General features: G+C 43.1%; 2 protein-coding genes across 2 annotated transcripts in view; one reads left to right on the top strand and one right to left on the bottom strand.

Annotated features, from left to right (window-relative positions):
* Positions 1-266: 266 nt before the first annotated feature.
* LOC306776019 (uncharacterized protein) lies at positions 267-2,513 on the top strand (the record flags this gene model as incomplete). Its single annotated transcript, XM_079266608.1, has 5 exons — positions 267-403; positions 583-676; positions 1,309-1,367; positions 1,901-1,913; positions 2,193-2,513. The coding sequence occupies 5 exons, from the start codon at positions 267-269 to the stop codon at positions 2,511-2,513; spliced, it is 624 nt and encodes a 207-aa protein (XP_079122734.1).
* Positions 2,514-12,702: 10,189 nt separating this feature from the next.
* Positions 12,703-23,902, bottom strand: part of psmd1 (proteasome 26S subunit, non-ATPase 1) — a 37,290-nt gene continuing 26,090 nt past the window's right edge. The window contains exons 20-25 of the mRNA XM_079267530.1: positions 19,663-19,832; positions 18,675-18,767; positions 17,319-17,405; positions 15,382-15,570; positions 13,465-13,630; positions 12,703-12,899 (exon numbers count right to left, since the gene is read on the bottom strand). Coding sequence (XP_079123656.1) covers positions 13,484-13,630; positions 15,382-15,570; positions 17,319-17,405; positions 18,675-18,767; positions 19,663-19,832 — 686 coding nt within the window. The 3' untranslated portion in view covers positions 12,703-12,899; positions 13,465-13,483. The remainder of the gene's footprint in view (positions 12,900-13,464; positions 13,631-15,381; positions 15,571-17,318; positions 17,406-18,674; positions 18,768-19,662; positions 19,833-23,902) is intronic.

Here is a 23,902-nt window from a genome sequence, read left to right as displayed (position 1 = left end):
AGTACATTTCTTTGAGAATATGTATGCCACATTATTTTGCAATCACAGATGTGACTATCCACCATGACAGGACAGAAAAGTGTTGCTGCATTACCTGATTTTTCATCTTCTTTTGCAGCACTGCTGTTTTATTTATTTTTTATTTGTTGAAACCTTCCTCTGATGCAGGGAATTCCTTTTTTCCCCTAGTCTGAATAGACCAATTTGTGTTTATTGTTTAATTAAGACTGAATTGTACACTAAAACAAATTATCTTATGCGAGTAGATGGTAGAAAATGCCTTGCTCATGAAACCTGGAGGTGAGGATGTCCTCGAAGAGTACAAGTCCGAAAATTCACTGAAGCACCGCACCCGTAGACAGCTTGTCAGCATAGTGGCTAGCCATATGACGGCAATGCATGGGTAAGTGTTTCTTCAATAAATTGTAGAATTTTAAACTATTTCAGACTGAAAGGGTTTATATTAAGAAGGAATGCAATTCATTTTCAGAATGCATGGCAGGGAAGTAACAAAGGTGGTTCCCTATAGTTATTAGGGGGCATTTCAACTTCATGTTTTCTTTTATCGTCTTTGCTCTAAAGGAGGATTCCTTCCCGTAACCAGAAGGAGAAGTTTGCCCTGGGAATCATTACACTCTTTCCTTCGCTGAAGGATCCCTTTTCTCCAAAGGGCTATGTAAGTTTTTAAAAAGGATTACTTCCACAATACACACCGGTTTTACAGACTAGAGTTTTTTTTTCTTCAAAACATCAAAAGACTGGATATACAAACACACAAAAGATTCAATATATTGATTTGATTGCCATTGTTGTGAAGTCATTCATTCACAATCCCATAATTGCCTTTTTATATGAGATCAATGAGTGACCTTTGTAATTTCATATTTTTTAAATAACTTAACAGGAGCACTTCTATGATGGGGAAAAAGGCACAGGATATTTAGCATGGCGCCTCAAGACCATGTCCAGGAATAAATACCAACGGCCAGTCAAGGCAGCCACAGAGCTTCAGCAGCTTGATGGAGATGCCTGTAGGGAGGCTATATAATTTCCTGTTCACTCTCCTGATGAAACGAGTGTTTCAGAAGATGACCTTGCAACATCACCAGGACCTAGTGCATGACCCGCAGAGAGCCACAGATGTCTTAAAAACATTTCCATGTTTTTTAGATGTCAAAGGACTCGTGAGTTGTGCTCATCTTTTATTTAAACTCTAGTCCTTCATTTGGTTGGATGTAAGTAGTTAACCGTGCACACACCATTTGCTTGATTTTCTTCTCTTGTTTTGCGTCTAGGTATGATCAACAGCTGAATCAAGACTTCCTGCTGCTGTTTGGTGCTGAAACAGCTTCCAAGATGCTTGAGAAGTGAGATACAGCATTCAAGCCCATGGTTATCAAAGAGGCCAAACACCTGACTCAGTCAACTGAGCTGTGCCGACTTCTGACAGCTGCTGAAAACCTTTCAGAGAACGATCACACCAGTAAGCTCATGATATCCTTGGTTTATTTAATAAATGGCTGATGCTATTAACTTTGTGTATTCCAAGTACATACTAATGACTTGTTTTGTCTCATTTACTCCTGGTAGACTGGGACAGTGACATGGCTTCTCTGCTGCTCCTTCTCCATCTCTTGCCACCCACAGCTGAACGGAAGAGGATCAAAATAAGTCCCAGTGATGCAGTGGGTAAAATGTTACACTTTCACAAGGTATGTATCATCTGTTTAAATCCCACAAGCCAGTTTTTCAGTTATATTAACTCAATTAAAAAGAGATTTTAAGTTTGCAAAAAAGGACTCATCTGAATGTCTATATTGCAAACTTTACAACAATTCCTCAACAGCGAGGACTTTTTGGACACACACAAGAGCAACTCAACTCTTCTTTTGTCTAACAGACCCAGGTATGCAGTGAGCAGTTGAAAACTTGCTAACTCATCCCTCTCCTACGCTACTTTAAAGTGATAATTCAGATTCTTACGCACGCTTCACTGGGAGTGTGTTCCTTTTAAAAATGTACTGGGACTTCATTTGGGAGGAACACACTCCCAGTGAAGCTCACATTTTGCAACACATGGGCAGGTGACTGGTCAAACTGGAGGATCTATTAAACTCTCATGGAACAAGTACCACTGCATGGCTCAGATCCTGAGCTTCCACTCTAAGGTGTTCATGTTGTTCTGTTTTCAGTCATGCTGCAGCATCGTTGAACACCTGCAGGGAAGAGAGGCTGAACAACCATACATCCTTGCTGTTGGCCAAACCAAAAACAGAATTGATGCCTTCTACATCGTTGTGGACAAACAGCTCATCCCCTGCCAAGCCACCAGCTCGTTGGGTGCTTTTGATGAACTGTTTAAATCCCGCTACGTGTTCAACCTGTCTTATGATGAAACCCTGGTCCAGCGCTTCACTTTCGTGCAGACAACAGTCTCCAACATCGATGTTACAACAACAGATGAGTCTCCAAGAGTCCGTGAGTTCCGGGCAAAAGTCTTACACGTGGTTTAAAAATGCTGAAGTGTTTCATTTGTCAAGCTGTACATGCGGCCTGCCAGGACTTGATAACCCATTTAAGAATGGAGTACAGTTTCTATCCTAAAAATCTAAATCAGCTCCAGATTTTCATGAGTTAATTTTCAGTAAATTTGTATTTATTACTTTTGTCAGTTTCAAGTTATTTCAGTGACCATTGTGGGTTTTTCTTTCTTTAACGGAATGGTACCAACAATTTTGTGCACGTGTGTGTGTATGTAGTTAAGTTGTGCCCATGGTGCTTGGAAGAGATTTTCTGAATAAAAAGAAGTGTATCAATGATTTGTTGTAGTTCACTGTTGTCTTTAGGGTGAAAACATTTGACCTTATGTAAGTATAGATACACAATTTAGTGTTAAAAATACACTTTCACATGTCATTAAACAGTGTTGAATATTTAACACTGTTAAAGAGTTAAAGTGTTAATTTAACTCTGAACCGGTGAGGATTACATAAACACCAGAAAAGTGTTAAAATTAACACGATGCAAGTTAAATTCACACTTCCGATTTTGCTGTGTAGTCAGGCTGATCTCAGATCAGCTCTTGGCCTGAGGTTTCTCCTCTCAAATGGGTCTTGGAGTAGTGCTCGCGCTGGAGAGAACGCGCAGCTGTGGGCCAAACGACTTTGGCCCTGAACTGAATCCATTTGAGGACGCTGATTGACTGTCACTCATGTACGTCTTTAATCAGCATTTAGCTAAACTGCTTCATAGACCCGCCTTTTGGCCCAAATGTTGGCACCAAGCTGCGCGTTCTGTGACGTGCACGCAGGCGGAGAGGACGAGCAGGAAAAGCATATTTTACACATTACTGGGTACATTCAATTGTTCAAAAACACAACTATTGACTCATCTATATTGTGTGGGGCCAGGCCCCATGGCCCTCTATTGGCCAACCGTCACTGGTTGTGGAAACCATCTCTTTTAGTGCATTTGTTGGTCAACTCCCAAACCGCCAACATAAAAGCTCATTTGTGTTGTATTTTTTACCGAAACAGTTCAGTGGTTTAGTGAAGGTTTGTGTGTGTTCCAATAACCATACCTCTATTCTATTAATATGCCATAAAAGTGGTCCAGCCACATGCAGCAAACAACTGGTGATGTCTGAGATAACACTCAGAGAGAAAACACTGACTGGACAGATGGTCCTGTGGGTCTAAAGTCACAATGTGAACAAGACTCATGAGACACTGTTTCTGTATTAGCCGGGGTTAGAGTTATAATTTATTTTGGACGTTAACACCACAGAAGAAGAAAAAGGAAAGATGAGCCCGGGATCCTCTGTCAGGACGGAGAGTGCAGGCATCAGATGTGTGTGCACACTCCTGGCTCTCCCGTCATTCCACATGTTTGGATCTCCAGCCTCCAGGACATCCAGCTCCCTCTGGTCCATCTCTCCATCCTCCAGGACATCCAGCCCCCTCTGGTCCATCTCTCCATCCTCCAGGACATCCAGCCCCCTCTGGTCCATCTCTCCATCCTCCAGGACATCCAGCCTCCTCTGGTCCATCTCTCCATCCTCCAGGACATCCAGCCCCCTCTGGTCCATCTCTCCATCCTCCAGGACATCCAGCCTCCTCTGGTCCATCTCGCCTGAAGATCAGAGCAGAAAAAGTCACTGATGAATGAATATTAGAGAGAGAGCGTGCAGAAGAGGCAGAGGTATATATACACTTGTGTGTGTGTGTATTCATCTGTATGAGGATGGATATTAGTGCAAATGTTCCTTCAGGGATTAGCTTCAAACCAATCAGGACTGCACGGTGTGATAAACCCCAGTGAACATGCACACTTCTACAAAGTAAGCATCCTCCTCAGATGGTACAGAAACACCTTGGGTCACTCCCTCAGTTGTGACTTTTCCCTTCTTTGGTATTTTGACTTTTAATTACAGTATTCCCCTTGTCAAGTTACGTTTTTTTTACTGTCACGTTATCAGTTAAAATCCTGCTGTTGGTTTACAAAGCACTGAATGGTTTAGGGCCAAAATACATCTCTGATCTGCTGCTACCTTATGAACCATCCCGACCCCTCAGGTCGTCTGGGACCGGTCTACTTTCTGTTCCCAGAGTCAGAACTAAACATGGAGAAGCAGCGTTCAGTTTTTCTGCTGCACATATCTGGAACAAAGTCCCAGAAAGCTGCAGGTCTGCTGAGACCCTCAGCTCATTTAAATCAAGATTGAAGACTTTTCTGTTTGCTGCTGCCTTTAATTGAACCACGTTCAATTAATATATTCATCAATTTCCTGCATTTCTGCATTTTACTACTGTATTTTATTTCTTACACTAAATCTCCTTTTCTTTTGCCTTATGTTTTGATACTTTTAATGGTTTTAAAAGGACTGCACAATATATCGCCATTTCCTCCGGGACCGAGTTCGTGCAAGGCGTGCACTATAAAACGCAGATCGGCAGAGATCTTTTCCAGACGTGGTTTGTGTGCGAGTAATTGCAGAATTGCGGCAGTGTATGGTTGATTGCGTGCAGCGTAATGTCTCAGGGAGACATCGATTATTGTTTCAATGTATGTTTTAAATCTCCTTTACTTTTGCCTTTATGCTTTTAATGGTTTCATGTGAAGCACTTTGAATTACCTTGTTGTTGAAATGTGCTGTACAAATAAACTTGCCTTGCTACTGATACTAGGCTACTACTTCTTCTAAATACTAATACTTCGACGACTAATAATACTTCTACTTCAACTACAACTTCTACTACTATTACTACAAATGTCACTACTTCTGAAATTAGTTTGAGCTACAGAAATTGTTCAAATATCAAAATGTTCAGCTCTTTCAGGAGAGGGGTGCTTTGACTTTTCATATTTGTAATCTTTAAACTTTTTGAATTAAGCTTTTTGCAATTTTCTTTTGAATGGGATCTTTATGGAGAAAATCTTCAAATCCTGTTATACTTCAATTTTCAAAGCCTTCTTCTTCCTCATACTTTCAGCTACAGACACCATAGTTCGACATTTCAACTAGAAGGTTTTTCAGCAGTGCAGTTTAAATGCTTTCAGGCTTCAACATTTTTCAGACAGATAGTCTCCCATTTCTTCATTTTCAGCAATTTTTTCACAATTAATTTCAGCTTTCAGCATTCCAACGCATTTTCAGCAGGAAATGCATTTTGTAGTTTCTTATTTTACCTTTGCCCATCATGCTGAATGAGATTCTGAGTCAATGACTCTACTTTTAATGTAAACCACAGTTTTTTAAAGTGCGGCTGAAGGATTTTCAAACAAAAAATGTGTCAACAAGAAATACATTTGCAGCGAAACAACTTGTTCAACAATGTCTTTCAATGCAGGCGTCCTGCAGGCAGATGAAGAGTAAGTGACTTTATCTATTTATGCACACATGCTTGAAATTGTCCACAAAGGCGTTTCACTGAATATTTGGGGAATATTTAGCGTGTACAGGAGGTGATCAGAAATTACTTTCTTTTTTTTTTGTTCGTGATGCTTTTTACTTTCTTGTTGCAACTTCATCACATTGTGTTTTCCTCCTCCGCTGTACTTTTCAGGCCTTCACGGGGTTAAGTTTAGCAGTGTAATCCGCCCAGCAGGGGGACGGCTGCGTTCAATCTTTCATATTTGGAGGAAACTATTCTCGACCTCTGCAGCCTGAAACTGCAGCTCAGGATCCTGAAAGGCAACTGTGTGTAAGTCTGAGTTTACTCCTGGGTTTAATGTATTTACTTTATCCGACTTTACCTGAAGTTCATTTTCACCCTAACCCAAATCCTACTAGCATTTGATTTGTGATGTTTCTGCTCTCTGTGTTTATGGTTTATCATTTGTAATACCTCCACCTGTTAAGTAAGTCACAACAATAAACTAAAACTACAGCGCTCTGAATGTTAAACTCAGCCAAGGCTTTGTGTTTAACCCCAAACTGGGATGGAAATGAATGTTTTTTCTCAATACACAGAGGCTTCATTCATTAATGTCCACTGGTGACATCATGATCTTCTCCCTGTGCCAATCTTGATACACATCTGTGGATGTATTCCCCAATCCCATTCCACCTTTAATAATTACAGCGTGTTTATTTCTGCTGCTAGTTAAATGAGAGGCACGCATGCCAGTAGTGCCCACCACTTCAAATGACTTACAGTCTGTGTGTGTGTGTGTGTGTGTGTGTGTGTGTACACAGCAGACCAGCATGTGTGTTTAGTCTGCTTCAAACTAATGTTCCTGAAAACACATCGCTTCTTCAAAACAATGAAAGACGATCATAATTCATCTCAATACTTCTGGACACGCTCGTGTTAAACACACAAAACAAGCTTCTGCAACAGAGATCGAGTTTTGTTTTGTTTTTCTCACGTCTCACAAAATGTTGTGTGCGAACCGTCGATGTGACAAAGCAGGATGAAGGGAAAGCAGAGTGACAGGAAATAATGACTGTGGATTTACTGTCGATGGCTGCAGACTTTCACTTTATTCCCACGTGGCCATTTCGAAATTTGCATTTAAACTTTCAGAAAGAGGACGTCTCAGCAGTGTTGATGCACGGAAAAACACCATTTCACACATTTCTATCCAGAAGTCACATCAGAACCTCTGCTTTTGAATTATAGCCTCTTATACTGGATTTTGTATCTGATATTGATATTTGTCAGTTTTGTTCAAACCATGTGCAGTAGTAAGAAATACAATCAACACATGGAGAGACATGGCATACTGTACATGCTAATTCTAAGAGGGAGAAGTGCAAATAAGTACATGATCATAAAAAAAGCTGAATTCCTATTAGTATGTTATTAAGTAAAATGAGATACTTCTCCTGCTCAGTGGGATTGTAGCACCATGCCTGCACTCCATAAGATACTCATCTCACCATCTATAAATGCCAGATTGTTTGAGATCTGAATTTGAAAGTCACCTGGTCCGGCCGCTGTGCTCGGCTCACAGGCTCTGCTCGGTGAATCGGCCGCCGGGCCTTTTCCAGGAAGTCTGTGGTCTGCTCGCCTGTGGAGAAATGAAGGGCCGCCACTGGAGACGTTTCCCCTCCATAAAAACACCATGTGAACAAACGCTGACGGGGCCAAGCCCCATTAATGCCGCTGAGACTGCCAGGGACCAAACAACAGACCACATTCATGTTAACAAGTCACTGAGGCCAGTGGTGACTGAGGTCTTACTTTCATCAAACTAATAAAAAAAGATAATGCCAGTTGGATGAGATCATTTCACTTCCTCATAATGCAAAAAACAAGCCTGAATATTCTTGAAATAAGAGACAACCTTTGATTTGTTTCACTCCGGTATACTGACTCTACAGTTACAGAAAAATGTTAATCGTTACTGTAAGCAAAGTTAGAGTCTACTTGACTAACTTGCACACCTTTCTGCAGAGTACCTGTCCAGATCTGATCTGATCGGCTCCTTCATTCTGCCCAATCGCTGCTTTTTTACCAAGATACTCAAGTGTGGAATAGTGATGGTGAGGAAATAGCCAGAGTTTGTTTTTCTTCTCCAACTCTGAGAAAAGTTTGTCTTTCTCAATCTCCAGTCTTGAAGAGAAAAGACTTCATCCCGGCTCTGTTTAAGTGTTGTTGCTAACAGCACAGCCTTGGCCTCCAAATCTTCAAGGCTAATATTTACTCCGCCCGTGTTCACGCCGAACAGAAAGGTTCAGGTTTCATATTTTGCAGCGGCCTTGTGCTGGGAATCCAAACAGTTCTGCTTGTATTCTCTAAATGCTGATGATGAATGAACAGACGGCATGAATAGGCGCAGTGTTATGAGCACACACTATTCATACCACAGTATCCCTCCAACACGCTGACAAGGAGGGGAAAAAGGTGGTGGCGGCTGAGGTGTTAGACAACGTGCGGTAACGCGTTGTACCATGCACCAACTTCACTAGGACGCAGAAGTACGCTTCGCTCTCCAGAACTAGTGCTTGTTTAGTTTGTCTCCAGCCTGCGTTCCCAGAATGGGCAGAGCCGGCTGCCTCTATTTCTTTTCTTTTTCTTTCCATTTTGTGGAGATTTCATTTCTGAGTGAAGCCTCCCCAGAGAGCAGTGCTCCACGCCATGGTGAGCTGTCAGTCTTTCCAACAGGTTTCCCCAGCTGGGGAGGTCTGGTGTCCAGCTGTTCCGACACCCAGAGGATGGAAACCTCCTTTCAGACTGACGGAGCAGTGAGCCAGTGCTCCTCTTATCCCATGTATTTGGAACAGTGGGAACCCCCCAAAAAAACCTGATAACTTTCTGAGAGCAGCCGGGAACATGAAGGAAAATAACCACCCTATTCTCCCAGAACAGCGTTTGAGCAAGGCACTATCTTACCGTCAACAGACCCCATTTAAAGACCAAAACATAACGATGAATTGATCCAACGCGTTTGAGTGGAGAGGGACATTTGTAATCAAATGCATTCAGTCAAGACATGACAAAATATAAACTAGAATCACTAAAGTAACACCCATCTTCAAACTTTGAGTTTCCTCGAGTCCGTGTAGCCAACAGCCAACAGAAAGTGTCCCTACAACTCACACCAGCTGTGGAATTCAAGCTCAGAGGCTTCAAGAAAATCAATGATGTGTTATTCAGGGTTTAAACGCGGTGCTTAGACCTGTCACTTGTCCTGCCCAGCTGCTGCTAGCGGATGCTAGCGACGACACAGAGCATTATGTAACTCTTCAGACTGTTTTGACGTCAGTCGCCCTCTCTGGGTGCACAGGGGCCGTCAACACGGTAAACTAGTCAGGGCAGCGTTTGAGGAACCGGGCAGCGCATGTGGCAGAGAGACGGGGTGCTTCTGAGTGTACCTGTTGCAATCAGACATAGCTACTGGTGCCACCTTTCACCAACTGTACTAATTATACAGTATTTCCTCCTGAACTTCAACACAAAATAGGAGGTCTCTATCTTTTCACGGTCAGAGAATTCAGGAAGCCTTCGAGCAGGAGGCCGCTGGGGCCAGAATTCACCACAGTTTGTTCAGCGTGAACTTCCATCCCGAGGAGACAGAACAGTCTGCTCAGTCCAGAGCTGTATCATGGACCACCGGCGCATCACTCATTGGTCTTCGCTACCAGCCAAGAGCTCTCAGCAACTTTCAACCCTTTCCCGCTGGCTACACACTCGCTAACCCGACCAATGAGCTCTGTGGTGGGTCCATTTGTTTGCTTTAACCGCCCTGCTGAACCCTCCATCCTTTCGTCGGCACAGTCACCGCTGCATCCACAGACGGTGACTACATGCTCCGTCTGCTCATGCCAACCATCAACCTTCTCCTCCTCCTCCTCCTCTTGATGTTTGGTTTGTCAGTTTACTGACAGACATTAGTCGCTGCTGGTTGGCTGCCCGTCTCCATCTCCTCTCCACAGCTTGGCTGGCAGGACTGGGATCCCTTTGCCTTCTATGGTGCTTCGCCGTTGAAGGCCTACTTATTCGGGAATTTGGAGCTCCAACCCTTCTTTGACATTTCCTAAAAAACAAGTCCAAGCTCAGAGGTTTGAGTTATGAATGTGAAGGCAAAAGTTCACAAGTTCGATCCCTACAAAGGCCAAAAGTTGTTGAGAGATTTCAGTTTGGACCGCCAAAAGTGTACAACAGAGCCCTGAGCTAATTTCGCCAAGGGCACCAAACCATCGAGCACTGCCATGTTACATGTTACATGTTACATGTTACATGTTCAGTAGAGTATAGACGAGACAAAGCTCCAACAAAACGTTCTGGTGTAAGGAGAGAGAGAGAGCACAACAGAGCTTTACGCAGTTCTTTGGTGAATAACTGATTCATATCACATGTTAGTTTACACGACAGAGGTATGAGGGGGAAGTCCACTTCATCACAAAAAAACGTGAGTATAAACGTTTTAGAAGTCTGAAGTATGAGACGTGGCTGTGTGTAAAGGCATGTTTTCCACACAGACTGATTAATATACATCTACACCCCACCCGCTCTGCAACAGCATGTACGGGAAGTGAATGCTTCAGCAGACCTCTTCTCATCTTAGCTGGGAAAAGAGGATGGAAACAAGGGGAGCGAGAACAATGTAACTACGGTAAACATCCCCTCCTGTGGAGACTACATGGGCTTAAAGCATCTCCAGGAATGTGATCCTGGAATAGAGAGTTACATCCCTCAGCTGTGGAGTCAACAGCGTCTATATTTAGGATGTGTAGAGTCGGAGGTGGAGTTCTGCATCAGTCAAACAGCAGATGCTTCTTCCTCCACCTCACAGGATCACATGCTGAGTGATAACGATGATGGATTTGGTCTCAGACAACCGAGATGAGGAAATACACAGAGAGACGGTGGAGTCGATAAAGTTATTAAACAGTCCTCCGTGACCAAGTATCTGGGAATGTGAAGGGAGGAGTTGATTAGACTAAATGTCTGGCCAGAATGTGCATTGATGGAAGTGGATGAGCTGCAAGTCATCTCTGACGACCACTTACTGTAAAGCTAAGATGTTTTTCACTGGTCTTACGTATTAAAAATCAAATAAGCGGCATTCCAACACATTTCATGCAGAAAACAACTGCCTGTGTTGTCATTTCCTCAAGCTTTCCCAAACCACTTGTCCACATGAAGCTTCATTCTCCAACTAGAATCACACTTCGGTTGGGGAAACTGGCCATTTCAAAATGATCAACTTTATCTTTGGTTGAAGGCCAAAAACCACAAGAAAAAAAAAGTATGATATCGATATATTACTTACAATACATGTTTGGATAAGTGTCAAAAAGAATTGCGTAGAAAAGTCATGTTTATGTAGCTTATCAAAATATAGTATGTCATGAAAAACTGCATGAAAATTCATGAGTATGCAGTAATATGCAATAAAAACGGATGGTAAAGTATATCATAAAAAAAATCGTAAGTTATGGCATGTCAGAAAATACTACAAAAAGTCATACTATAGTGTTTCTTGAAAAACAAAGTAGTCTTAGTATAGTATGTCAGAGAGAAGTCAGAAAAAAAGTCATAGGGATTCAAGGATGTTGACAAAAATTCATAAAAACCTGAAAGAAAAAAAAAGTTTAGAATGTCAAAAAAGTGATTTTACAATATAATGAAGAAAATCACAAAAACGTCATAGTATTGTCCATTTAAATAAAGTCATGAAAAGTGAATAAGATAGGATGTCGGAAAAAAATGTCCTAAAAAAAGCCAGAGCATAATATATTGATGAAAGTCAAAGTATAGTCGAAAGACTTTCGACTATACTTTGACTTTTCATCATGATGAAAAATATACTATAATATAAAACATATATAGTATAGCATGTTAAAAAAAATCATAAAAAAGTGAAATTAAAATAGAATGAAAAAAAGCAGTTATTATATATCGATTAAAGTCAAAATATAGTATGTCGAAAAAAACCCGTCGAACAAAATTCATAAAAACGTCACAGTATAGTATGTTAAATTTAACTAAATTTGCCTCGGATGCAGCGACTCAAAGATTTCTTTGAAAAGAAAAAGTGATGTGGGATGGGAAACAACACTGCACCAATAAAACCTAGAAAGCCTGTAGAGACAATATGACGTGAATACATTACATATGGATTCATAAAGGCAGGCAGTGTATTCATGGTTATTACAGCCGACAGCCGAGGAACATTTACAGCCCAGTTTATTTTATCTTAACCTTTTTTCTCATATATTTGGTCGTCTTGTGAACTTATTTTTACTTAAAGTGTGCCTTAAGTTAAAAAATGACCTAAATAACAAATCAAAAATAAGCGCTTAAGAAAATAGTACAGAGCCAGATCCACTCAATTAAACGTATCGAAAGTGACCGAAGTGTTGTTTAATCATCGAACCACATGATTGAAATATATTCTTAGAACCACTACAAGTTTTTTTTTTTAATAGACATCAATGATCATAACCGTCACTGAAAACAAGAAGAGACATTTTAAAGAAACTGTCACACCTCAATAGATTGTTCATCATCACTTATGGGCATATTGTTGAGTTTTCCTGACTTTCGACCTCCAAGGCACCCCCCCCCCCCTACCACCCAGAGTTCTTTAGTGTGTATACAGTAGACTCAGATCACTGTACAGACAGACTGAAGCCGCTGCTGCTGAGTGCTGAAAATGTAAACCAGTCTAAACGTCTGAGATTAGAGAAACTCCCTCGCTGCAGGCCCGGTGAACATACCCACTCAAATAAACACAGTCCCCAGCCTCCAATATATATCACTTTTTTATTGTACGGACAGAAAATTATACAATTTGAGGATGTAAAACACTCCCTGTCTGGCAAATGAGGAGACGGAACAGGAAATAAACGTGTAAAAGAGGAAGCAGGTAGTAGGTGGATGAACAGATGGATGCACGAGGGGAGACGCTGGACCAACATGCTGACGTCGCACTTCTTCAGATGCCTGAGGAAAGGAAAAACATGCAGGTTCAATTTCACCCAAACATCCCGAACATCCTCAAAAATATGCCACATTATTGGCATCCAAATATTGTTTGCAACAGTTAATGTTAGTACGACTTTGCACCTTTTCCTGCGCCGACATGTTGAGATGCCTGCTGCAGTTAATCACACATTTCAAACGTGTGACCGTCTCTAAAAACTCGGTCACTGACCGCTTTTCACTGACCCCAAGTCAGCCTGACAACGATCTCTGCCGTGTTTACTCCGTCACGGCGCTTGAACCTCATTAAGAGGTGCCACAGTGTGCAATCGAGGCCCTAATTTGGTCATCGACACCTCATCGGTCTCATCACACGCAGCGGCGCCATGTGGAGGCGAGCTGAGGCGGTCCAACACAAACACACGAAGCAGCCGGTGTGAAGGTTTGAACCTCCGAGCTGCTGTTTGGAGATGCCAGTGGGTATTTACGTTCCTCGGGCACCGACGAGTGAAACTGGGTCAGGCTTGGAAACACCAGCACAGACCTGCGTCCCGCGTTATCACACAACACAACTTCAGTGCGTTACCTTTGCTGCGAGAGTATTTCTACTCGTCGATGTACTCGAAGGGCTCCGGGGCCTCTGGTTCCTGCTCTTCCTCCTCAATCTTGGGGCCGTGAGCCGAGACGGGCTCCACCAGGTCCTCCTCTTCCTCACTGGTGTCTCTCATGATGATGATGCCGCCTGAGTGGAGCTGGTGACAAGACGAGGAAAAATCAGCCAACAGCATTTAGCCAATGGGTCGAGTGCCATCACTGGTTGATGCACTCAAAGGTAAGATCACATATAAGAGTACCGTGTGGTTTTGGGTTTTCACTTTGATTCTTTAATGGAACTGAGTGAGTCCACAAAAGGATTATTTAAACTCTTCTAGTCCCAAAGACTGGAAACTTCACATTACCGCATGTTGATCCGCATACTAGGGTTTCAATAAACCTCCGGACACTCACCAGATTTCAAGATAAGTCTGTAAAACCTCTCCACTTCCTGAACTGAATGTAAAAACAAACCCTTAAAAGGGAAAGCAGCATTACAAAACGTTAAGACAACTTTTTTGGCACTTGATGCGAGCCGTCGTACATTGTAAGACAGTGCTTCCTTTTAACGGGACTCGGTGAGTTCTCATTGGACGGCCGCACGCCTTCCTGCCATTTAAACTGTCAACGTTTACAGCAGGATCGCAGTCGTCCGCTTTACAGGCCTGAAGAGGTGCGAGGCTCTGGACTCAACCAACAGGCTGGATCCTGATCTAAAGGATTCATTTTGAGAAGGAAAGAAATCCTCTGACACTTTGACATCGTTAATTATAATGTAATTGTTGTTTAGTATGTAAACAAGTCTTCGATGCATTGGCTCAACTGTGGTTGAACTGTTGCATCACAGCAGCTTCTGGTGATTTCTGACTTGATCGCCATGTTGTGGTTTCATAGTTATTCTTTTTTGATACATTAGCGCTAAATACACGAGCTAACATTTACTGTTCATGTTGGCTTAGAAATGTGTTGGAGCTGTACCTGGAAATAGTGTCTCGACATCATATCAACAAAACGGAGCCAGATAATAATAATGGTAATAGACACGGGGTGCTTTCACACCCAACCCGTATGGTGGGCTTTCAATCAACTCTAATGCCAGACAGACAGACAGGCAGGCAGACAGGCAGGCAGAGACAGGCAGAGAGACAGACAGAGAGACAGACAGAGAGACAGACAGAGAGACAGACAGAGAGAGAGAGACAGAGAGAGAGAGACAGACAGACAGAGAGAGACAGACAGGCAGACAGGCAGAGAGAGAGACAGGCAGACAGACAGGCAGAGAGAGAGGCAGGCAGACAGACAGACATGCAGACAGACAGGCAGAGAGAGAGACAGACAGGCAGAGAGAGAGACAGACAGGCAGACAGACAGGCAGAGAGAGAGAGACAGGCAGACAGACAGGCAGAGAGAGAGACAGGCAGACAGACAGGCAGAGAGAGAGACAGGCAGACAGACAGACAGGCAGATAGAGAGACAGACAGGCAGACAGACAGGCAGATAGAGAGACAGACAGGCAGACAGAGACAGACAGAGAGAGAGACAGACAGACAGGCAGACAGAGACAGGCAGGCAGACAGACAGGCAGGCAGACAGACAGAGAGACAGACAGACAGACAGGCAGGCAGGCAGGCAGGCAGAGAGACAGACAGAGAGACAGACAGGCAGACAGAGACAGACAGACAGACAGATAGACAGAGAGAGACAGGCAGACAGACAGAGAGAGACAGGCAGGCAGACAGACAGACAGGCAGACAGACAGAAGGAGACAGGCAGGCAGACAGCCAGCCAGCCAGACAGACAGAGAGACAGACAGACAGAGAGAGACAGGCAGACAGACAGAGAGAGAGACAGGCAGACAGACAGACAGGCAGATAGACAGACAGACAGAGAGACAGGTGTGTGTTGTTACCGGTTTGAAGGGCTGGTAGCGGCAGGTCTCGGGCATGTTGAGGACTTTGAGCTGAGCCGGCATCACCCTGGCCGGGTTCTCCAAGAGCTGGAAGTTTGGCTCCGCCTCTTTCTTCTTCTCCTTCTCTTTCTCCTTCTCCTCTTTCTCTCCCTTCTCCTTCTCTTTCTCCTTCTCTGCCTCCTGGACCTCCTGTGAAAGGGACGCAGCATTTTCTGCATCAGGACTACTGGGATTGTTTTTCATAATGTCCTAGTAGTGTGTGTGTGTGTGTGTTTTTTATCTGTACTGTTCTTGTCCCCGATCGTTTCTGGCGTTTCACACATTTATTTTGACCTCTCTATTGGTATGTATATTATACTATATATTGTACTTTGTCTTTCATGTAGAAAAACCCCCCTAAAACATAAAATAAATTCAGATATTTCACAGGGGAAAATTGCTCATCATCCACAATTATGACACTTTTAAACCCACTATAATCAGAATCTATTGCTGAGGTATACATTTGACATTATTTGATAGTTCAGAGGAGTTATGAGTAATACATTATTGTGATTCAGTCGTGCTATTGATGGCCAGTGATTTGTAAGGATACCAGGCCGACACTGGAGACGCATTAACAAGACACAGAAGGACAGAACGGGCCGAGGAAAGAACAACTTTTGTATTTCAAGACCAAACTACGTCCTCTCCTGCAGATGTTCTGAAATATTGAGGCTGTCTTTTCTCGCCTTCCCATCTTATCCTTAGCCTTGTAACCATTAAATGTTATACACACACACACACACTCCTAATTTACCTATTTCAAAATAACAATAACAGTATTTTAGGGCAACAATCGTTAATATGTTGATTATTTTATCAATAATAGATTGCGTATACGGTAATATGTCAGATTTTACAGAAAAATGTCCACACATTTATTTCCAGAGTGAGTCATGTATTCATCAATACCCGGTGTACTTTCCCGAACATTTTATTTCCATCTCAATCAAAACAGATTTCAGCGTTGATACATTTAGTAAGGACACCGCAGCGACGCTTTTAAAAGGGAAAATAAATGAGCTAAACGTAAACAAAAACGGTCAAAACCAAAGCCAGCTCGATAAAGCTGTCGAGAAAATGACGACGAGTGAATTGTGAACCGTCGTCTGACCTCCGTGTGAGCGGATTCCTCCTCCTTCAAAAACCGAGCCGTTTGGAGGCCGGACATTTCCAAGCTCGTCTCTCAGCACCGGAGCGGAGATGTAGCGTGTCAGAGCGGATCAAACGCGCCGCTAACGCCCACAGAAAATCACCCCGAACGCTACACCGGCTCCGGGCTGACGGAGTCTCTCCGTGAACACACTGGGTGTGGGCGAGTGAAAGAACTAAATATATAAAAGGTAGCTGTGCACGTGTTTTGTCAAAGAGCAAAGAGAGACCTCAGATACACCGTTAAGTACCTGGATATTTAGGATTTTACCTGCATACCAGCAGGTGATCAATGAAGTGTGTCATTCCTCTTTCTGCAGTCTGGAAAAGACACATGGTGGTATGTAATGCTTAAACTAAAGACATCACTACCAGGACACACGCTGGGGCTGCTCTGCCATGTGGTCCGTCGTAAAAGTAATGCCGGTATAAACGCACCGCAGAGCACACACCTGAATGTTACACGGTCTCTCGACAGAGAGTCCAACAACGTAAGAAATACTTTACTTCAAAGACATTGGAAGGGTTTAAAATCGTCAAATTGTTTGACTTTAGGCAGACCGCCATTAAAATGGGCTCATTTATGACATCGTTCTGTTACAGTAGATACAACTCTACTCTTGATGAACTAAACTAAAGCAGTGCTGCTGTGAGTGAGTGAAAACAAACAAGGAAATAAATTACGATTTTTAGTAATGGGGGGAGAGAGAGGTTTTTTTCGAGTGCTGTGCATTTCAACTCACCACCTCCATCTTCTCCTCCTCCTTCTCTTTCTTTTCCTTCTCCTTCTTCTTGGCTTTGGCTGTGATGGAGAGAACAGCGGTGGATACCTGCCATGCACACAGAGAGAGCAGAGATGTTTCCACAGTGTAAGACTACACCAGAGACGCTCAGACCTTCTGCAAACACGGCTTAAAACATACAGAACTCCTCAACCACAGAATAAACGCTGCTCGCTCTTTCATTACGTTCCCCGAGAGCATCTACGATTGTGAAAGTGAGAAAACTAGGCCCGAGATGCTGAAATAATGAATACAACGGGCAAGAAAGTGACGAGGGTTAGTAGGGCTGGGCGATATGGCTTAAAAAAAAAATCTCCGATTTTTTTACAAAAAATCCGATTCACGATTTAAATCGATTTTTTTCCCCCACAAATTTTTGCAGATGACAGAAGCTGTTGAAAACAATTTTTTATTTTATTTTGTGATGATTTTCCCTCGTAGGTTGATAAAAATAAAGTGCAAACAAAACCTGAACATTGTAGAAAGGTGCCTGTAGTATACAAAAAGTATTTGGTCACTCTTTTGTTTCCCTGAATCATTTAAATATAAAATTAAATTAAACATAACATTAAATGGCATTAAATAGTAGCCTTCCATTGTAAACAACTGTGCAAATGTAACTTTTTACAGTAAGCTTTTCTAACTGAATACACTGATACAAACACAGCATGAAATAAAATGTATGTGACCCTTTAACATTCACATTTTCAAAAGTGCAACATCTGATCTAACATCAACATAACATATTTTGCACAGTAAATAAGTGCATGTAAACAAAATCAAGTGCATTCACAACATAACCAACAGTATTAAACAGTAGTGCATGTTTTTTCTAAATATTTTTTGCCAGGAAGACAGCGTCGCTTGTGCTCCCGCGGTCCTGCTCCCTCCTCAGGGTGCAACGCTTCTCCCACTCGGCGGCATGCCTCTGTTTGAGGCTGTTTGTTCTGTGTCAGATGACACGAACCCGAACCATTTCCAGACCACCGAAGACACATTCTTCCCTCTCTTAAGAACGAGAGCTTCACTGCTGGCCGCCATTGTTTTCGTTTGTAAACAATGCGCGCGCACTCAACTACGGGAACCCAACGGGGGGGGGAGGGTGGGGGCGATTTTCTCGATTTTCAATAAAACACATCGCCTTAAAGCACACATTCGAATTAATCGATTAAATCGATTTATCGCCCAGCCCTAAGGGTTAGGGTTAAAGATGATGCACAAATCAATACGAAGTGAGGTTGGCTTTGCTCAACTACGGTAATCATTTGAGAAAAAGTAAAAAGTAAAACAAAAGATCTGTCGTGGCGTAGTTCTCACCTTCTCCTTCTCTTTCTCTTTGGGAACCTCCAGAGCTGGTGGGTAGGCGAAGGTGGAGGGCTTACAGTTAGAGCGGTACTGCACCTTGGGCATCTGAACAGGAAGAGAAAAGAAGTTTAGCAACTTAACACGACGTAACCACGATCTGCCCGTCAGAGACACACGAGTCAAAACCTCTAAAACGTGGCAGCTTCGTGTCGCCTCAAATGTCGTAGTTCAACACCGATTCAAGGATTTTAGAGATTCTACTATCCACCCAGTGTAATTTGGGTTAAATCTAAAAAAGTGGTGAATCAAACTGTTTTACCCACTTGTCACTGGAAAGAGCTCGGCTTAGTTAGGTTTTGAAGTTAAATTCATCTTTCTAGACAAAATAAAGAAACACTCACTACAACATCCTCCCTCACCTATTAGCTGCAGGCGTCATTTAATGTAAAAATGAAAAAGCGGTCCGTCAGCTTTACCTAGATAAACATAAAGGAAGTTCTCCGGCCAGAGCAGAACCAGCTGCCTTCTGTTTAGTGTGAGCCTTCACGTGATAACAGTGTTCTGAAAGTAGATGAGTCAGCGGCCCCTCTGATCCAACAGAGCTCACGATGTGTGACCAGGGACACCAAATAACTCACTGCAGCGCGGAGCAGACAGATTTCTCAGGTATTCTCATCGTTATATTCTTCATTTACGAGAACAACTTGTAAATGAAGAGGATGTTCCCCGTCCAGCGGTGAAGTCTGTGCTGTGTAGTTAAACAGGTGCTGACGAGCCTTTGGCACAAAGTCTGTTAAACCCTGCTGTCCCCCCCCTGTCTTTACACCAACTGTATTCTCCAGGGCCTTGTAAAGCTGGGGCTGCACAACACAATGAAGTGTGGAAGAGTCTCTGGTGTCTGACACTTGATGGGGCGATATCCCTTAATTCACGGCACCCGTTTAGGATCCCGATGTCACCGTGACACACCAAATCACAGTGAGTGGAGCCACTTCAGTACCTTCAGGTCCTTGTTGAGGCCGATTATAGCAGTTGGTTGGAAGGCCAAAGACAAGAAGTGGGAGAGGGGGAACCAGAACCAGAACTGGGTGAAGACCAGCAGGCCGACCAGTGACGGCATGTGAGTGTGACCGGTCCTGGACTGCAGAGAGATGGTCACGTTACGTCCACCTGTACGACAGAGGAGGGGGAGAGGGTTTCAGGCACAAACAGACATGACATTGGTCCTTCACCAGTTAAAAACAAACGTTATACAAAGTAACTAAAGTAGAATATGATGAACATGTAGAGTGAACATACTAGAAGTTATACAGCTTGCGCTAATTGTTATTGTTTATCTCTGATAAAAACATAGTTGCTGCCACAGTATTTACAGACTGCTGGTGATAGAATGTGTATGTCAAAATACATGCTGTTCAGTAGAGGACAATTTAACTGCAGGTAGAAAACTGTGTTTGGGCAGAAGAGAGCTGCGAGTGAAACCACTGCCACCAGTAGCACTCGACACAACCTGCCCGTGTATAGATTGCTGTGAGCAAAGGTAGCTGGAGGCAGGAACGTAATCGTTAAAACGGCTCCACACTGATCGCTCATTGTGAAGCTAACCCGTGTCCACTTGGCACAGGAGCGGTACGATGAAGGAGCGGGAGGTTAATGAGGGCAACGACCAGGGCGGTCACCACCCCGAGGAGGTCGTCTTTTGACTTAGAGTTATCTGATCTGTTGATCCCACGGGCAAAATATTACAGCGACAAACTGACGAGCCAATGAAACCAAAGAATGCATTGTCTAGTGCATCCTGCATAGAAGAAGAAACTTCATTCATTATCATTAGGTGTGAGCTACAAAGGAGATCAACAATTACTCTACACCGTAAGAAGTTTGACAGCTGCCTTAAAATAACAGACGCCTCTACTAATTATAATTATAGATTACTTCAGCATTTCTCAATCTGGACACTATTGTTTGGGAAATGGATCCAGTATACGACAGCCGCTAAACGGGCTGCAATGTAATCGCTCGGGGATATTCTGTATCGTCGATTTACGTCCACTATAAAGTGCTCGTTTTTAAATCGCCGACCGGCTCAGATTGTGAGCGTAAATGTCTGATAGCATTGTGGAAATGAGCCGACAGATCTACTACTTTCCCTCGGTCTGGTCTTTTTGCTACCGAGTGTGACTTGTTGTTGGAAGACGGTGGAAATGAGAGTGAGAGAGTTTGAGACCGAAAAGTTTTCAACGACATGGCTCATTATTTGTGTTTGGCCTCGGTGTGGTTACTCGTGGTGAACGTGCGTACTCGACAAAACAGAAACGTAGGTTGGTATCAGCTCGTCTGAAGAGCTGAACAAAAAGAGGGCGATGAATAGGGGTCAAGGGCAATGTTCCCTCTAAGCTGCGCGCTTGAGCAATCGCGCACTGCTCGCACATTCTCAGCGCACAAGAAAATCTATGCAGCGCATAAAATAAAATTCAACATAAACGTATTAATTAATATCTAATATAATCTTATCTAATCAATTAAACCAATAATAATAATAATAATAATAATTTTGTTTTCTGTACTATTTTGCAACGTAACTCAGTGAGTGACAGGTGTCCAGCCAATGATACGATTCGGTTCACTTACGCTACGCAGCCAATCATAGCATTGACACTATTGCCCTGCCCATTCGCGCCGTGCAGGTTAGCTAGCTATCAACAGTGCGGCGGAGTTACGAGACGCAAATGCTAACCCCTTATCATGGCGAAACGAACGGGCAGCGACATAAAGTCAAAGCAAGAAGCAGACGAAGCCATCAACCTGGACAAAGTGTAAAACCATTGGAGAAGTGAGAAGGACAGACGTGAAAAATAAGGTAAAAATTAAGTCAGATTTGTGCATATTCTAGTGACATTTATTAAGATTTTTTACTTATGGATATTAATCATTAAATTATGTTACTACTAGATAATTTATGGGTAGTAGAAATGATAATAAAAAACTGAGTAATTACATATTTTACAGACAGAGTTACAGGAATTTACACTGTATCACACAAGCTACAGCACACGTCATTGTGCAAAATGTGAATGTTTTAATGTGAACAAAATGTTATGTCTGAAAGGTGTATATGTATCATTTCTTCCAGAACAGGACCCTCACACAGGCCACAACAGGACCTCACACAGGCCAAAGCAAGACTCTTCCCATGGCCAAGCAGGACTGTCACATAAAACATACTACACATCTCATGAACAACAAGATTTTTGTCTTTTTCCTTTAAAGTTTGTCAAATCACTTATATTAAAAGTAAACTAGTGAAAATTGCTGCTGTAATTTGATTCTTTTAATAAGCCATGTAACTTGCTATGATCCAAGGTTTTGAACAGGTGTGATACTGGTGTGTGGCCACAGCGTGCACATCTGATGTTGCTCACAGTGGTCCTCAGTGTGCTCAGGGAGCTTGTGTGTATGCCCAGACACATGAAAAATTAGAGGGAACATTGGTCAAGGGCGCTCCTTGGAGCAGCACCAAAGATTAACAGACCTCTCGTGGCCTTTGTGGAACAAACGATAAGCAGGGACTGCAGAAGGGAAGACAAAGGGAGGAAGAGACGGTAGGAGGCAACCAGGATGAATCTGTCATTTCTTTAGGGAACAAAATAAATACTTTCCCTTAAAAAGGAAGGTAGGTTACTAGGGAGTAGCCCTTCCAGCTAAAAATGAGATCTTCCCAGACAATACCAGTTAAATCATCTGCTGTCTTTGAGCTCTGGGGCCTCATCTTGACATCTGAACTGGTGTTGAAACCGCTCCAGTCCCGCAGATTGAACGTTGGCCAGAATGAGCCGCGAGGTCCGCTTGCTGCGCCACAACCGGGTACTTAAGAGTCTCTTGAAAACTTAAGAGGTCGAGAGGACTTGACTAGCAGGTCCTCTCCCTCACCCACCCAACCACTGTTTTTGCCAACTCTACGTTTAGTGGGCCAATTTTCATTCCAATAAGTTCGTGAGGGAGGCACGGGGATGGGAGTGAATCCTCGTGAGGGGTTGTATGACAAAATCAACAAGCAACTTGCTCGCTGTGTCTCTTTACAAAAAAGAAAAGAAAAGAAAGGTGAAACCAACCAAATCTTGTCAAACGGAAGATAATGTGTTTTTTCCCTGAATAAAGCCAATTAAAGGAGGGAAAGTCTATCTCGACGAACATGTAGGGGTGAGAAAACGAGCGTGACGTTTCCCGGGTGATTATCGCCAGTGATCGTGAAACTGACCTCTAACCGCTTCCGCCCGTCAAATTAAACACAATTACCCGAGCACCTCAAAATCGGCGAACCCCGTAGAAGAACCAGAATACTTAAAACATTCACGACACACAAGCTTGAGCGCATCCGACACTCGTACAGGAGGAGTGGCGTTTCTTGCATGAATGTGTTTAAACTGTGAGCGTCACACTGAACTGTACTGAAAACACGGGTTAAACACTGAGAATTAAGAGTTTGGCATGACAAGCCGAGGGAGAGTGGGGAGTGCGTCTGCTGTGTGAAACATGAAACCAGTGGTTTTGTCTGGACGGTCTCACGCAGGGTCATCTTGGCGTGTCTGCTGACTTTATTACGATTAATGCACCCGATTTGATATGCGACCGAGGTCCAACGGCCAACCTGCTCAGAACAAAAACAACCCGTCGAATCATGCTCCAGGAGGGGCGGAGCTAATTAAGAGGCAATTATATGGCTGATGAAAAACATTCATGAGTCACAACATCAAAAAAAAAAAAAATACACATTCACTGCACTTATCCTTTCAAGTAACGGTGCAAATACTTGACAGACTTCACTTTGTGTAAGTTGAAAACACCAGATAGTGAATTTTGACAGCGGTGTGTAAACAGAGCTGGTTTCTTTCTGGTTCACAGGGTTTTATGTTCGTGCTAGAAAATGGATTTCTGCTGCAGCCTGCATTGAGGGTTTGTGTATACACGTGAATATGTGGGTGCTCTGTGTGTACGCGAGTATGTAGCGCTCCACGTGATGATGTGCAGCTCTCTAGGACCTCACACACGCACACGCACAAACATATGCGGCACACTTGTGTCCACAAACACTCGCACATACATACAAACACAGAGAGCATCAGACAAACAGTAATCACCAGTGGGAGACCAACAGGCCATGTGGCTGAGAGGTAGGAGCGCCAGGTGCTAATGCACCGTAGCATGATCTGTTCCAGAGACACGGTGCACGGGTGGCCAAC

This window comes from Melanostigma gelatinosum (assembly GCF_949748355.1).
Source record: "Melanostigma gelatinosum genome assembly, chromosome: 4".
NCBI classification, from domain to species: domain Eukaryota; kingdom Metazoa; phylum Chordata; class Actinopteri; order Perciformes; family Zoarcidae; genus Melanostigma; species Melanostigma gelatinosum.
The sequence above is the reverse complement of the archived record's forward strand: the minus strand, read 5'-3'. Positions and strand labels throughout refer to the sequence as shown.